Below are 16478 nucleotides of genomic sequence, written 5' to 3'. Positions count from 1 at the left end.
GGGCGGACGATGAATCCTTGATCGTTACCAGTGTGCTAGTGATTTATTATTCCTAGTATTGTTTCATCCTTTCTAACAATTCATGGGGTTCAGAATTAGCAACCCCTGACTGTCATTCCCTGTCATGTTCATTGCAAAGAAAACAATAAGGTCATTGGTTAACAATGTTTTTTCTCCCTAAACTGCACATACTGTGTTATCTTCCAATTAGTATCCAATTCTTCTCGTGTCACTAGAAGTTAATGCGATGACCTCGGCAGTCCCACTTCGAGCGTTTTCCATGGCTACTCTTAACTCGTATTTTTTTTTGTCAAAGGAGGGCAGCAATGCACTGCACAAAAATTACTTCAGTGTGCATAAAAGGAATCGGCATATTTAGTTATTCCAGCCTGACCCTCCCTAATTTAGTCTCTTTTTTTGGTAAGAAATGGGTAAAGAAACATTTAGAAGAGCCTCAAGTATTAAATGTGAAGTGTGAGTTAGATTAATGGATTTTATCTAAAAATGCCTTAGTATCCTAAGGAATTTCATGTCAAAGTTGCTCTGTCTCCACTGAAAAAATTCAGGGTATGTTTTTTAAAATATGTTGTATGAAAGGACACTTCTGCCCCTTTGTACCGACTCTACACACTGTCTTTTTCTTTTCCTTTCAAACACTAAAGGCTTGGGGATTTTGTTTCTCTTACTGGCTGTTAAGCCACAGATCCTGCTGGCTTCTGAAGTATTGATGCTGCACACAGTTTGTTACCATTTCACATGTAAATGCAACTTTTTTCTGCTGAAATTTCTCTTTCAAAATAGGCAGCTAACAGAGGCAAGCTGTGCCATTGGCCTTACTTTATTGTTTTCTTTATTCTCCAAGAGGTTTACGTCCAGTTGCATACAATTACAGTATTATTTTTAATTCCCAGGTTGCTTTTAAAATGAGATTTTTATCTATTCCCTGGGCCACTGCAAATCTTTGAAGAACAGAATCAAGAGTTACATCGGTAAACCTGACAAGTCAAAAGACAGCTGGAGAAGGGAAAAATTAACTGGGGAGGGAGGCAGAGAGGTTCTTACCTGTGGCACGCCACTGTCAGATCTGTGGTGAAGTTTTATCCTCTGAGCTTCCAAATATTCTTGAAATGGCTTCTGAAGAGAAGGACCTATACTTGGAATAGCACTGATGCAAAGTTCATCCCAGAGAACAAGACAAAATAGGGGAGAAAAAAAACAAAAACAAAAAACATTTTTTTTTAAACTTACCACTTTGACCCAAACAGAACAAAGTTCAGACTGAGCTACAGCTCAGAAGGGCATTGCTGCTCAAGAAAGCAGATAACCATGAAATAAAGTGTACTTCATCTTTTTATCTGATACTTCTGAAAGGGACATACTTCCCCAGATCCTCAAAAAGTGCTTAAAAAGAAAAATATTTCAAAGCAGACCAGTAACAATACACTGCCAGTAACAGAAAGAAGCTGTGAGCTAGAGCATTTCCTTAACGCCAGGGAGAAGCCAGCCGAGGCTGTGCACTGGTGCAGTGCTGAGAATAAAATGAATGACTTCTGAGAAGTCCCACATTTATCACCAGCAGTTCCTGTAAGAACTGGTTTGAACCGATTAATAAGGAAATGACTTGTGCTTGTGTCATCCCTCAGTTAAAAAAGAAACTGCTCGCCCTATGACTTGCCCCTATCTTCTCAAAGAAGACGGCCCCTTTCTCAAACTAAGTCCTTATTAGGACAATCTGTGCGTCATCCTTACCCAAAAAGAATGCATTAGCAAATTCTGCAGGCGCCTCCCACAAGTCAGTGATTAACAAAGGAACAAAGAAGGAACTATGAACCCTGTTCTGAATCATGCCATGGTTTATGGCAGATGACTTGCACAAAAGCTACAAGACATTACTAAACACCTTGTTCTTACATTAACGTTATAAAGAGCACGGATACATTTGTGGAACTAAGAACTCTCTCCCACCTCTGAGGCATAAAGGTGTTAGTGCTGGACAGACTCACAGCAGCCTCCAACTTCCATTCTGCGAATACCACAGCCTGGCTAGGCTTTAATCAAAAACAACTTGGTAATTTTTCTTTATCCACTGTGCTATTTAATAGGAGGTCCAAGGACCTTTAAGAATTGTCACAACATTTTAAAAAAAAAAAAAGATATTTAAATCCTATACAGAAGAAATGACCACTAGCAACAACACTCGCTGACCTGGTGTGGTGATAACACATGCTCGATCAGAAGGCTCCCAAGGTTTGATCCACACACGTACACCAACACCCCCGACTCCAGCCGTGGGAGAGTTCCGTTACTAACAAACGCCATTTTAATGTCAAAGAGAATGGAGAGTTTAAATTCCTTTTTTTTTTTTATTTTAAACAAATTAATATGATCTTCTATATTAAAAAAGTCACCTAAATGTCTGCTACATTTTTCATTCTTTACTACTTCAGGGAGGATTTAGTAAAACACGTTCCAGACACCAAGACACACATACAGTTTTACAAACTGATCATCTCCTCTCCAAATGACTGCAATTGCTACAGGAGGGCTAGATCTCTAAAATTATTTTCCTCCTGATTTGACACTAATTTGTCCTTTTCCAGGATAAAGCCCACTTAAAACCCAACAACTTTCTAATCTTAAGAATTTATGAAAATGCACAGACTGAAGAAACAAAGTAGCTCTCTCTCCTCCACTAAATCTATTTCCTTCAATAGCCAGCGGCAAATTTTTTTTTACACCATATTTACAAGAAAAAGATTGCTTCCCTCATGATTCACCATCACGATGATACAAATGGGTGAGTAAATTCTGTGCCTGGACTAGTAAAATTTCAGAAGAAAAAAAAAAAGCAGAGACTAAAGCACGTCTCTTACACATTTTACATAAAAGTATGTCGACTTTCACAAATGATTTCGTTTTTCAGAACCCTCCCTTACAAAGTGGACTTTATTTGTGGTAAAAATTCTCCTAATGACTCGCTGATCAGTACGAGTCACACGTTTTGAAGGGAGTTACATTTTGAGGTTTCTTTTCTTTTTCAAATGGCACTTGGAAGCCCGGAAAAGCTACTGAAAGGTAATAGTTTACTTTTAAACTTCTGCATGATTATGAAATGAGGAATATTTAAATGATGAGAGATGAATGATTAACAGAATGGTTGTTCAAATGCCTCCATTTTTTTCTGAGAACTGAACTAAGTCAGTGCCCAATTAGCATTAAACACCAGAAGTGAAAGCCAAGTTCAGATGGCTTGAAGAGATCCTGGTGCATCAACACTGTATTTCAAATTTGCTTTCGCTAAAAGTATTCAGTTGTTTTTGTTGTTTTTTTTTTTCCTTTTGTGAGCATGACTAAGAATTAAGTGCATGAGATTCATTTTATTAAAGCTGTTTTGAAGAACTGTAAGATCCTGAGTGCAAGGACCTTGGTTTCTAAAACTTTGCAATGTTTTGCACGTTCACAGAGACTTTAATACTGAAAAAGGTACATAAATTTAAATAAGGAGTAAAATGAAGCAGAGTAACATCTAGAAAATCATGAAGCCACAGCACTAGGAATAAAATTCTTGAAATCCCATTTCAGAAGGACAGTATCAGTTACTTGGACTCTTTCAACAAACTTCAATCATTTAATCAACCAGCTAACATACATGTAGCCTAATATACAAAGTGTAGACATCCTCTCAGATCTAGAAGTCTTAAAAATCAGTTGGCAGTTTATTTAATTACAAAGAAGTGAGTGGTAACCCCCCTCTCCCTCCCAAACGTTGTGAAGTTCAGCTCACTAACCCTGTTCTTATCAAAGGAGAAGGGGGAAGACTTCAGTATAAATTTTCAAGGATTACATTCCAACCCGGCACAGGTACACGGGCAGAAGGAGCCGATTTGCATCATAACTCTGCGCCACTTTGCCATGACTTGAAGACACACCTTCAACAAGCTGCTGCAGTTTCAGGACTCTAGATGCAAACCGCAGGCGTATTTACACATCCGACTTAAGAAGGAAAGATGCTGGAAGATAACCCTGTTTGTAGAATAATCTAAAACCAATTCCTTGCCTTTTCCTTTGAGAATCAAACCTATTGTCTTTCAAAGAAAGAATATGAAAGGACAAGAAAATGAAAGGACCTTACTGCACAACAGAACTTAGCTCATCCACAGTCTCTATCTGCCAAAACAAAACACACAGCCCCCCTCAAACACACAACCTGCTGGCCCTTCTTAAAGGCTTCAAAGATAGGTCTTACTCAGTGCTTAAGGACTTCAATTAAATAATAATTAAAAAAAAAAGGTCATTCACTAGAAGTTGTCTGCCAAAATAAGCAATGAGATATATTTCACTAGTTGCTATCATTGCTATTAATTAATTTTGCAGTTAATCAGCAACAAGGACACACTGCTAGGAAGAGAGGTGCTGTTCTTGTGTATCCTGTCCTTTCAACAAGATTGCCTTGAAAAACAAAGATTTACCACAGTTTTACCATAAGATTCAGGGAAAAGTGCTTTGGATTTTTTTTTCCTCAGGAAAAAAACCTCTGAAGAAATTTTGATTCAGAAGAAATTTTAGAAACAGTTAACATTAAACAACAATTCTTGTTTTAATTCATTCTGATTCTCTGCTAAAATTGGATGTTTCACAAAAAATTGAAACCAAAAACAGACCTTCAAATAATTGCACTAGCCTTTGGTGTAGCCTAAATTCATTACTATCATAACATTTCAGTAAAAAACATTACTTGCATTCTAATACTACAACATAAACACCCACCAAGAATTTTGCTTCGCTGAACACAACACTGTTGAAGCCTGTTTTCAGAAGTATTACCTGGTATTTGTAATTAAACAGATGCATCTTTGATTATTTCTTTTTAATTAAGAGCCACGATTTCTATCCAAATGAAAAATGGTATCGCTTTTTTTCCAACAAATAAAACTTCAGAGAGAGTATTTGAGGCACCACACTACAGAGATTCAGCAAAGTTGTTCTAGGATTAGTTTAAGAATTACACCAACGATGAACAGATTCTGACAGTGAGCCCTAAAACTTCCATTCCAGTTACAGCAAAACTGTATTTATTAAAATACACTGTACAGGGTATTAATTTGCTTTTCGAAGAATGGCTGTCAATATGTGAATGCACGTCACTAGTCATGAAGTGGCAGGGAAGATTCCTGGGGAACTTATCTTCTTAACAGAAGCTTTGGAACTACAGGCAGGAGTTCTCTCAAGTGCCCGTGGCTGAAGCACCAAACCAAAAGGAAGGGGGGAAAAAAAAAAAAGTATTTTCCCTATGCCAGCTTAACAAGAAGTAGAAAGTTATTCAGTACTTCAGTCAATTGCATTTTTACTAATATTAAAAACACTTCTTTAAAACCATTTCATCATGATATTTGCACTTTTGAAAGGCATATTTTTCATCTTACAAGATCTTTAAGAGTGCTGGTTACTCACGTTATTGAAATTTCATAAGCTATCCTTTTAGAGTTTGTGAGCACTCAAATAACTACAAGCAGTGCTAAATGCTGAAGTACGGTTCTCTAGCAAATGCTGCATCTTTGAATCATTTTGATAACATTTCACACACACAAAAAAAATCTATCAGTACACAACTTAGGATATAAAGTTCCTGTCTTATAAAAACCTCTGCACGTGTGGGCATCCACCTACTTCTCCCGAGAGAAAGGTTCGAATTAGCAAGTATTTCCAAGAAACACGGAGCTGCCATTGTAGACTCACATTTTAGGGACGTTAATACAGTGAGGTTTTACTGCTAATGAAACTTTCTCATTTGTAAGAGGCCTCTGACAGCAAGTGATGATTAAGCAGTTCTTAAACCCCATTTATTCTGATGGAAATTACAAAAAGTAAATAAGAACTTCAATGGCATTAAGTTCTGAATTTCCTACCCTATTCAGCAGCTCAAGCGAACAACTGGAATGAGTACCTCAGTTCTGATGATCAAGAAACATTAAGTGCTGCAGGTTTAAAAACATGGAAGTCCATTTTATCATGGAAAGAATAATCTGAAGGGAAATGAGAACCATAATAATTGAATAGCTGGTGCAGACAAGCCGCCAGGCTCCCAGGCTGAAACACACCGAAGCCCTGCTTGGAAAGGTGATGCAATATTGAGTCACAACCCCATTTTATGGGTGATCTCTCTAATATCCACAGCTGTTAATTTGGAAAAACCGTTTAACTGTTAACAGGAGGACTGGTTTTGCCAGACTCTGGCAGGCACGCTTTGTCCTCCTCCGGACCCTCTCAGAGCCTGGGGACGAACGGCGTCATACACATTTTGCTCAGATTCAGCCATTTGGGCTAGTCCGGCTACAGAAAAACATCCTTTTAGGAAATGCCAGCACTACGATTCAAAATGAAGACAACAGCCAAAGAAATTTTGAAACAGAAAACCAAACTAAAAGGAAAACATCACTGTGCGTTTTGCCAGCACAAACCCTGCACACGTTCAGGATCTCACCCTGCGTCCTGGAGCAAGCATGACCCGAGGCCAGAGATTATCTCCTTCTGCAAAAAAAGGAGTTAAGTGGCACTGAAGAATGCGACAAGGAAGGAGGGAGTGTGCTGGGATGGAGCCTTCCCTCCCAGTACCTCCAACTCTTTTTTAAAATTTATTTATGTAAATCAGACAAGCTATTGACAGCTAGGCCAGAAGACCAAAGCAAAGGCTTTCACCTTCTGAACAATTATACAAAACACCATAAATCATCACACCCGACCTCCCACACGCGGTTTCTCTGCACTAAATTCACATTTCTACATTGCCCTATAGGAACACAAGAAAAATCCATCCTGCAGCTCAAAAGCAATAAGGCTTTTAGTAAGGGGCACCATATTCGGTTATTTTAGCCATCCCTCCCTCAAAAGGAACTGGAAGTTTTGCTCCAGCATGGTATCAACTTCTTTGAAAGTTAGACATTTTATAAACTACTGAAAAATAGATACCAGCGGAAATATTTGTATGCCACTGGACAATTAGCAAAGCTGATTAATTTGCGTACCGTGTTCACCATCTAAACAGAGCACCTTTCTTCCTGAAAGTTATCTGAACCTTCAATGGTTAATTTTTTTCCAGACAGTGATCTAAACAGGCTTAACGGTTAGTATTTTAATGAGCTGTCATTTCCTGTGCTGATAAAGATTCTCACAGTATTTAAACCATCCATTTCCCTGAGGCTCCGCCAACATCAGGACCCTGCAGTGACTCAGAGCCCAGCTCAGGCTCCCCCTGACTCAGCCCCAGATGATGCTGCAGCAAACCTGGACCCTGGCTCCGAGAGAGCAGTGGCAGCAAAACCTGGGCTCTCAAATCACCCAGGGAGTAACCACAGCTGCCTTCAGCTTCAGCCTCGGCCCCAGAGCATTTGGTGAAACTTAGATGTTATCAGTGTTCAGGGTTCTAAAACTGCAGAAAATAAATCTGGTTTATGGTCAGGATCAACAGCAACATTTTGGGGGTTAAAAGGCTACTTGGCAGATTCACTTGCTTTACGAGATCAAGAAAGAAAATATCTTATTTGAAGATTACTAAGCTAAAATTGTTACACGTTTGACGTCATTTATACCTGGAGCTACACTCCAATACCCACGTTAACCAAGCTGTCTGCAAGACATTTTTTTTCTTGGGGACATTCTGTTACGTTAAAATCAATGCATTCAAAAATAGGAATTGCAACATCTCTGTACTGCTGGTTCTTAACTCCGCTCAGTATTGCTCTTTGTAAGGAAACTTCTATTTGTATTTTAAAGATATAGCACTATTTCTGTACACAATTCATTAAAAAAGGCTGCTTGTTCGGAGTTAAATCCTGCAAGCCTTTTGCAAATAAACTTTTATAATTCTGTTGTGATCCACTGGAAGGTTTTCAACACCAAAGCTACTCAAATTTCACCCACATCTGTGTCCCTTTCAAGACGCTAAAGCCTTTTTTGTGCAGAGCTGATCTATTGTGTACAGGGTGTATTATGAGGGCACAGTCCCACAGGTTTCTGATATACTTGTGGGAGGAGAGCCATTGATTTATTGCACCAAGAAATGTCAGGTGTATTGGTATAACCTTCCAGAAGCATTCCTCTCGGGAGATTTTGAAGTCACTGCTCAGTTATCCACGTTCTCAGCCACTTTGGGTTATTTTCAGTTGAATTCTACCACACGGGTTTTATTTTAAATATTGATTGGAACCTATTTTTCAAAATATCCTTTAACGAAGACGCCAGTTCAACAGGATATGGACGTTCTGGCAGACATGCAAAGCAAAGGGCCACAAACTCAGAAGGTGGGGTTGGCAGGCTGTGCCCGGCTCCCCTGACGCTGATCTGCTGTTGTGGTTTAACCCCGGAGCAGAGGGGTCTGAAGCAGCGGAGATGAGCTGGCAGAGGCCACGCTATGGGGTCACACCCTGCCGGGGGCCCCCAAAACCCCAGGCAACCACATGGCACAATGCGAATCAAAAAAAGGGCTCATCCCATCCCAGGATCGCTGATTTCTGGTACAGCCCTTTATCACCGTAGCTTCTGGTCTTACTTATATTCTAAAGAACTAACCTAAACCCATACTGTAAATTATTTTTGAAAAAAAACCCCAACTATACAATCTTTAAGCAAAGTTTCCAGTTACATCAGTCACCGTGATTTCATTTGTACTTTTTTTGTGAAAGGAACATCACGTTCCTTACAAGAATCAAGTGAGATTAAGTTGTGAAGCAAAGAATTATGGCACAATAAATAGCAAACTGGTTTGTCAAGGCAATGGTTCAAGTACCTGGTACCAAAAACTGTTTTTCTTTAAGACATGCAATCATTCAAACTGGCCTGCATAGCTGGTAAGCATGACAATTCATTCCACAAAACCCAGCAGGTTAAGAAACCCTTCAGAAGCACTGATATTTTGGGGTAGATTTTCAGGTCCGAGTTTCTTGAATTACACTTCACGCTGTTAACACGCCTCACCCACAGAGCACGGCACCAACAAATTAACTTCTAAAAATCTGCGGAAGTATGCAATTTTATTTTTTTTACATGCATTTCGCCAGCTTCTATTTAAACTTCAAATTAGCTTATTGACTCAGTTCATTAATTGAATAGATTAGCCTCTCCTCTTAAAATCAGCAAGGCATCAGTTGCTACAGGCAGTAGCTCCCTCATTTAGCTAAGGCGACAGCATACCTGGCTCCCACACGAGCACTCCAAAACTTCACGCTCCCCTTTGAGTAACTATCACGGCCTCTCTAATTAAGAGCTCCTGCAGCCTGAGTTTATCATTAACCCAGTCAGTCAGGGGATCTCTCTGCCCCAAGGGTGGGATTTGTCCACAAGGGATGCAGCCCTACCATTTGCCACTGAAGTTCAGATGCTATGTAAAACATGTTTATAAATTTTTTAGGTCTCTATTGAAGCTCAAAAATTATTAGCTCATTTTCACAAAATACGAACAGAGCATGCTGAATTAAAAAAAAAATTAGATTTTTTTTCTTTCTTTCTGAACATTCACCCAGAATCGATGGCTCGACGGTAGTTTTGTGGATGGTGTCTGCTTTGAGAACTATTTCTTTTAGTAGTTTTCTGGGAATTCTTAATCCACATTTGAAACCGCCACTTCAAAGAAAATGTGATCGTGCTTAAAAGCAATATGCTTAGTGTGACTTCATAAACAATCCTGCAGCTGTAGGTAAAAAAAAATTAAACGGAAAGATTTAAGAGCCAAAAGAAAACCCACACCACACATGATAATTAAACATTTCAAATGGGCTAGGTTTGGCCTGAAACCAGCATCCAACTATTTTACATGGATGATCAGTAAGTTGTATTCTGTCACTTAACAGAGAGTTGAAGACAAAACTCTTACACACCATCTTCCCTCACAAAAGCTGATGAACGTAATACAACCTGAGAGAAAACATTATCCTCTTCTAGCATTTTAGACAGCAATAATACAGCTCTCAACTACTAACTGGTAGAACGGGTTGGTAATTACCCGCCTCATGTGAGCTACCAGTATCTTTGTAAACCTCTTCAGCTTTCCAGACTCCTGCTGGGTTCAGTTTCTTAAATCCATCCAGGTCTCCTTGTTCCTTCTGTCTTCACGGCTGCCATTCCCCTTGCTGCTGCCACCACCCATCATCCTTCTTACCTTTTTTTTTTTTTGGTACACTAGCTACCACCAATTTTTTCCAATTTTTTTTTTGTAAGCGGCTTCTTAATTTCCTGCTACATACTCTTTTCCTTTTCTTTCCATATTTAATTAACATAAGGAGTATTTTATGATCCTTTTGTAATGGAGACCTAGACAAAATTGTAAAATCAAATTACCCTAAATTATATTAAAGAAGCCTGGTTACGACAGGCTTAGTGTGCAATGCTAGCAGCGGCCAGAAACAGAAGTAAACAACTATTGAGCTACAGGCAAGGTCTGCAGGTGAATCATTTTTGCTTTTTGACTAAGACTCACGTAGCTATCGAGAAATTCTCTCTGGCTTATAAAATCAAATATCCTCAGACTTTATCTCATAACTCAATCTTCTGTCTCGATTTTAGTTATCCTGTATATTACTATGTTCATTATTTTAAAGTATTGTGCTCAGACATTTCCTATTGTGTAAGAGCAATATCCCAGACAAAAAAAAGTCTTAAGTCATTGTGTCAGATAGAATTTGATTAAAATAAAGTTACTGACCATTAAATAGAACTATATTTTAATTTAATAATAAGGGATTTAATGCAAGCTATTGTTTAACATGTTTTATACTCCACTCTAAAAGAAATTGATGAGGTAATGCTAGCAGACAGCTTGAGAAAAGTCAAGGATACCGGGACATTCCAAAAATCTTACTGTCTCCCGAGAACATTTTTTAACTCTGACATCAGCCATCTAATAAAATCTGAATCCAGCAGAGGTCTTGTGAATGCATTCGAAGTAATTCGATGCAAAATTATCTCCAAGACAGATGAAGTAGGAAAAAACTACTAGTTTTGGCTCAAAGGTTTGCAGGAGAGTAAATCTTTGGAAGTATACCTGACCTAGTAGCAGTGCAGATCAAAAGTTAGTAGTAACTTGTCTAGTGTGACTGGTACTAAGAAAAGCTAACTAATGACGGTTAATAGTAGCCACTTTTCTCCTTTTTATTTTTTTTTAAATAATGTTAAAAGCAACAAATTAATTTTGAAGTTTGTTACAAACCAGACACCCAATCAGAAGATCAGGAAGTAATAAAGTCAGGATTTGTTTCATTAGTGAAATGCCCAGAATGTTTCTTCTGACACTCCTTTTTCTTTCTATAGCATTACTACTTCAAGTTTACATATTTTAAAAGGAATTATTTCCAGACATTCCTCCCCTGAAACTGTTCTTGAGGAGTGTGGCTTTTTGGATTTTATGTGAAAATAGACGCAAAGCGTCGATCAATTTGCCTCACATAACAACTGAAAGACCTTGGAAAAGTAGAAACACCTTAGAATTTATTTTATGGATTCATACTAGGTATCTAGTTTAAAAAACAAAAATAAAAATAAGGCTTTTATTTAAATATTAGAGACTCACATTTAAAACCTCAAATGTCCATCCCTGACATTAATCTGATCAGTGTACTGAAAACAGACAGTAGCTCCCCCACTCCTACCCCACAAGAACACAATTGTTCCTTTGAACAATTAAGCATCAATCTTTGATGAAATCTGTATGATTTGATCTAGTTGCCTACCTTTAAATAAATTCAGTTGCACACTTTGTTTGCATTCAAGCAGTTTATGACACATCTGCATGGTTAGAGAGGCACTGTTGCAATGTTATTTGCTGGATTACCAGGCAGGAAACGTTAACATCAACAATGGATTTTAAAACTACACTGAATTTCATGACTGAACAGGTAGATATGAGGCAAAAATCTCACACTTCTTCATCAGTGTCCAATCTTCATTCAAACCCACTGAGGCAACATATAAGTATGTTGGTTTAATTGTCTTTTGTTTTTCTTCCCCTAGCTCTTGTTAGTTGGGTTTTTGCTTAGTTTTCTTGTTTTAAACTGAGATTTTCACTTAAAAAATGAAATAGTAATCAATTGCTAAAGAACTCAGTCTAACAAAAAAAAAAAAAGTTTTCTCAAAGTAGGAACAGTTTATCCATGAAAACTATCATTTCTCCTATGAAAAACCAAGTTTAACAGAATGGAGACATAACTCTACACACTGAATTTCTCATTCAGACATTTTATGAGAGATCTAATATTTTAAATGTATAAGGTAGTTCAAATTATGGAAGATGTTTATTCCCGTCGCGGGACACGCCATAGATCGCCACAGTTCGTTCTTTTTTTTGGTCATCGCATCACACCACAACACTGAAGAAAGTCCATAAAAACCAGTCTATTTGCAGCTAAACGTGTAGCCATCTATAACGGGAAGAGCTGCGTCATATTCCTGGGGGAAAGTTACCCCGTGGTACTACATACTCAGCCCATCTGACCTTCAGAGCTATTATGTTTCTTGAAGCCTTTGAGGTGAGGAATGAAGTTGCAAATAAGACCTAAATTATGTGTTGGCCAAAACTTGCACTTCGAAGCAAAGCACAATTTTCAGCACATCTAATTTGACCCCTCCAGTATTTTTCCACTTAATGAGTAAAGGTATTACTGTGTTAAAGAATTACTCACCCGATTAGGGACACCATCTGCTCCACTATATGTTTGCTGAATGTTATAATAACGAAAAGTTTCTGTAGGAAGGAAAACATCAGTTAGAGAAACATTTGATCAAAAGGGAAGCAGAGACAATGGGGTACGACAATTTATGTTCCTTTCCAACCAGACAGCTTCTCCAGCACTCACACATAGTTTTCCCTTCTCTTTTCTTTCGGGACCTTTAATTTTCAATACTCTTTTCAAAAAGAGGCAGGAGAGAGAAAAGCTGTTTATTATTCTATTTCCTCATAGATTTCATTTCTTGCGATGTTTTTGTAGCCTGTGTTAATAACCATTCGCATCCTCCCCAAACTTAAATTCCCAGAAGCTCAAGGTCACTTTACTCCGTCAACAATGTTTTAATGGAAAAACAGTCATCACTGTGCAGAAAAATGCACATCCCCTTACACAAACACATGTACTTAAAGATCACAGAAGTGAAAAATAACGTATCTTTTAGTCCCCTAGTTCATGTGCTCCAGACAGAAACATAACAAAAACTACTCAGTGAAGAACAAAGTAAGAGCCATCAGGTACCTGGCTGTTCAAAAAACTTTGATTGTCACTGTCTCTAATGCAACAGACTACTTGGAACAGTGTAATTTCGATAAAAGAAACTTCTGTAACACATAGCTTATTTTGCAGAAACTCCAAATGTCAGGAATTTTACCACTCCCTTCTCTTCTAACACAACTTAAAATTTTGTTAAAATAGCCTTTGCTAATTCCAATTTTGTCATATTTGACAGCTTGTTGGTTTGCAAAGAGCAAGACTGTATGGAGGTGCGTATACACACACAAACAGTTCCCACAGTCTCCTTAAATCAATTTAAAGATGACCTAACGAGAACTGCAACCACTGGTCTGGAAAGAGGGGATGTGACTAGAGCTACACAAAATGACTTTGTGGTCCGGAGGAAGAGGCCAGTTAAAAGCAGCTCCAGGACGGCCACTGTACCAGTCACCCGCTTCCTGTCTAGAGAGAGATTTCATTAAAAGCCTTTTCCATGACTCTTACATTTCCTAAATTCCAAATTGCGGCAAGATCACTACAAAATTCAAGGCTATTGCACAAGAGTATGCTTGAAATCGAGCATCGCAGAAAAGAGAGTTCTGATGGCTAAACGTATTACAAAATAAGATGATTTACCAACTGTACGAGACACTGGGAAATATTTTTGCACTTACATTTGATCTGAGCATGGAGCGCTATAAATTACATAGCGAACATTCTGCTAGCTAAACAAGACAAATAAAATAATAAAAGGAGTATTACACAAATACTATTTCACTTTTCTATGTTGCCAGAACAAATTCTAGCTACACAGATTTAAAAGCAGGTAATACAAAAATAAGTGTGGGGAAAAAGTTGTTCTATCACAGTAAATGAAAGAATTTTCAGATCTATTTATTTTTATTTTATTTAATCTATTTATTTTCTGTTTAAGGACTGGGCAAAGTAAAATAACCATTTACAAAAAGATGGGAAGAAAAAAAGGGTCAAAGATTGAAATCTTCTGTTCAGGGCAAAAGATTTTTAAGCAGCTTGAGGAGGGTACTAGACAAGTAATTTTATACTAGTAATAGCTTCTGCTATTTTAATGTAGCGACAGCAAAGATTTCCAAGCAACACAGCTACAGGCACTGCACCAGTCCTACAGAGATGCTTAAAAATAACCAAGGCCCAGCTGAAAACAGTGGTTCTAATCATTACAAATAGAGCCATGCAGTTAACGATGCAGCACTAACACCACCACCACCAGTAAAGAATCGCCAGGGAATCAATACTTCATCTTTCATTGGACAAAATGATGACGCATTTTAAAAGCGAGACTCAAAATTTTTGAAAGCAACCGGAGATTCCGACTGCCAAATTCAGAAGATCCGGTAAACCTCTGAGTTAGCAAGAAAAACTGGACATGCTCTGAAATTGGGCCCTTTCAAAATAATACAGACTGAGGACACCAAAAATTGCTAACGATGCTTGAAGGAATATACGCCCAGAGCTGTACCCCCAGGCTGCTTGCTGCAGGGCCTGAAAGGAGTGGGCTTTTCTCTACACACTCAACTGAGATAAAAGGGAGCATTTAAAAGTGCCGCTTAACCGGTAAAGGCTAGTTGCAGTGCTCTTTGAAATGAGTATTTGTTACCAAAAAGGCAAGTTCATTATGAGTACGAAGTCCTTTCAGTCTGGTAAAAACCGTAGGTAAATAACTTGGCTAACCACCAATTTCCTGAGTGGTGTAGGCAGCGAGCTCATTAGTTTGTAGCTATAAATTATTCAGTTGCCTAAGTTTTGAGCGTAAGAAGCCTAGCAGATCCTTTATTGTAAATCCTTTGCACCAAATTAATTTCCATTACTTCAGGTCAGGAAGGGAGACTCCAGAATTCATTACGAAGTAACACAGTGTAACAGTCCAAAAAAAAAAAAAAAAAAAAAAAAAAAAAGAGAGAAGAAAAAGCCTTCACCCCAGCGCCCTAAGGGAGGTGTAGTACTTGCCTGGATGTGCATTTTAATTACTGCTTTCCCAATCAAGGTTGCACCGAAGAAGGTCCAGAAGGGAACCAGAAAGTGTCCGCATGTTATCCCGGCCAGGTCAAATAGCGGGTTTGGAATCTACGAAGTGCAAGGGAAAGAAGTTCATGAATTGCAGCACGCACTTAGATGAACAGGAACACGACAGACTTTGAAACTTTGAAAAATGAACATTTTTCCCCTTATTCAACTTGATCCAAAACTCTTGTGTCTTAATACTTACAAAAATGTCAATGTCGCACCACATAACTTAAGTCTCTGGGATTCAGCTAGACAATGTCCCAGACAATTCCATTCTCAGAGTCCCTCCTTACCCTTGGATTTTAAAAAAGCTAACAAAAAGTTTTCCATGTGAAATGCACAGAAACCACAGTAAAGCCATTTTGAGTGATTTATCAAATTTTCTTACTGACAAGCACATCACTCTTGGAAGCTAGTGTTCAAAATGATCCCCAGTGATTTCCATCTGAGAAAGTACATTAAAAACTGGCATTTACAGTCATATGTATCCAGTTTATTAAGCATATGCATTTCATTTAAAATTAAAAGTTGGTTGGGTTTTTTTTTTTATTGTTAAACTGTTGGCTTGACGTTTGGTATTGTGATACTATCTGTAAAATATTTTTGAAATTAAACCAAGAAAGTATCCAGATTCCAACCTTTCACACTTAGCGTGCTGTACAAGGGCAGACTGTCTGAGTGAATGCGTGGGGTATGTGTAATTCCCAGTAGCAGTGTATTACTGGGCCAATATCCTGCAGTATTTGTGTTGTTTTGTTACACAAACAAACAAACAAAGAGGACCATAAAAGGATAGTAACTTTGCAACTGACTGGATGGAAATCTGAAATCTGTGAGAAAGCTTATGAGGGTTATACTTAGCTGTTATAGACTAGCAATTCAAATTTATGAGCACCCAGAACACCACCTGCATAGGAAGAAATCTGAAACGGTCTCTAATCATGCCCCGAAACGGTCTCTAAACATGCTCCACTTCAACGAAAATGATTCTTTACCTCTGACAGCTGTCTCAGGCATAGGAGGCTAGTAAATTATTTACTTATACCACAGCCAGATAATTTTGCTCTTCTGAGCCAAGTCTGCTCTAGGTCTCAAGTACGTTCTTTGTTGGTTGGTTTGAGGGTTTTTTTGTAAGTTCACGGCACATTTTCATTACTGCATTAGTATCACCATAGAGGGAGCATGCTTTAGGCAGCGGTAACTGTGGATATCATCAATGCATTAAACATA

At 38.3% G+C, this 16478-nt stretch overlaps 1 protein-coding gene across 7 annotated transcripts in view; it reads right to left on the bottom strand.

The window, feature by feature from the left end:
- VMP1 (vacuole membrane protein 1) overlaps window positions 1-16478 on the bottom strand; it is a 70863-nt gene that overhangs the window by 3162 nt on the left and 51223 nt on the right. For all 7 annotated transcript variants that reach the window (XM_054847208.1, XM_054847209.1, XM_054847210.1 and 4 more), the window contains 3 exons: window positions 15192-15308; window positions 12666-12727; window positions 1063-1165 (listed from right to left, as the gene is read on the bottom strand). In XM_054847208.1, coding sequence (XP_054703183.1) covers window positions 1063-1165; window positions 12666-12727; window positions 15192-15308 — 282 coding nt within the window. The remainder of the gene's footprint in view (window positions 1-1062; window positions 1166-12665; window positions 12728-15191; window positions 15309-16478) is intronic.

Source organism: Grus americana, chromosome 19, assembly GCF_028858705.1.
Source record: "Grus americana isolate bGruAme1 chromosome 19, bGruAme1.mat, whole genome shotgun sequence".
In the NCBI taxonomy this organism is placed as follows: Eukaryota; Metazoa; Chordata; class Aves; order Gruiformes; family Gruidae; genus Grus; species Grus americana.
The sequence above is the reverse complement of the archived record's forward strand: the minus strand, read 5'-3'. Positions and strand labels throughout refer to the sequence as shown.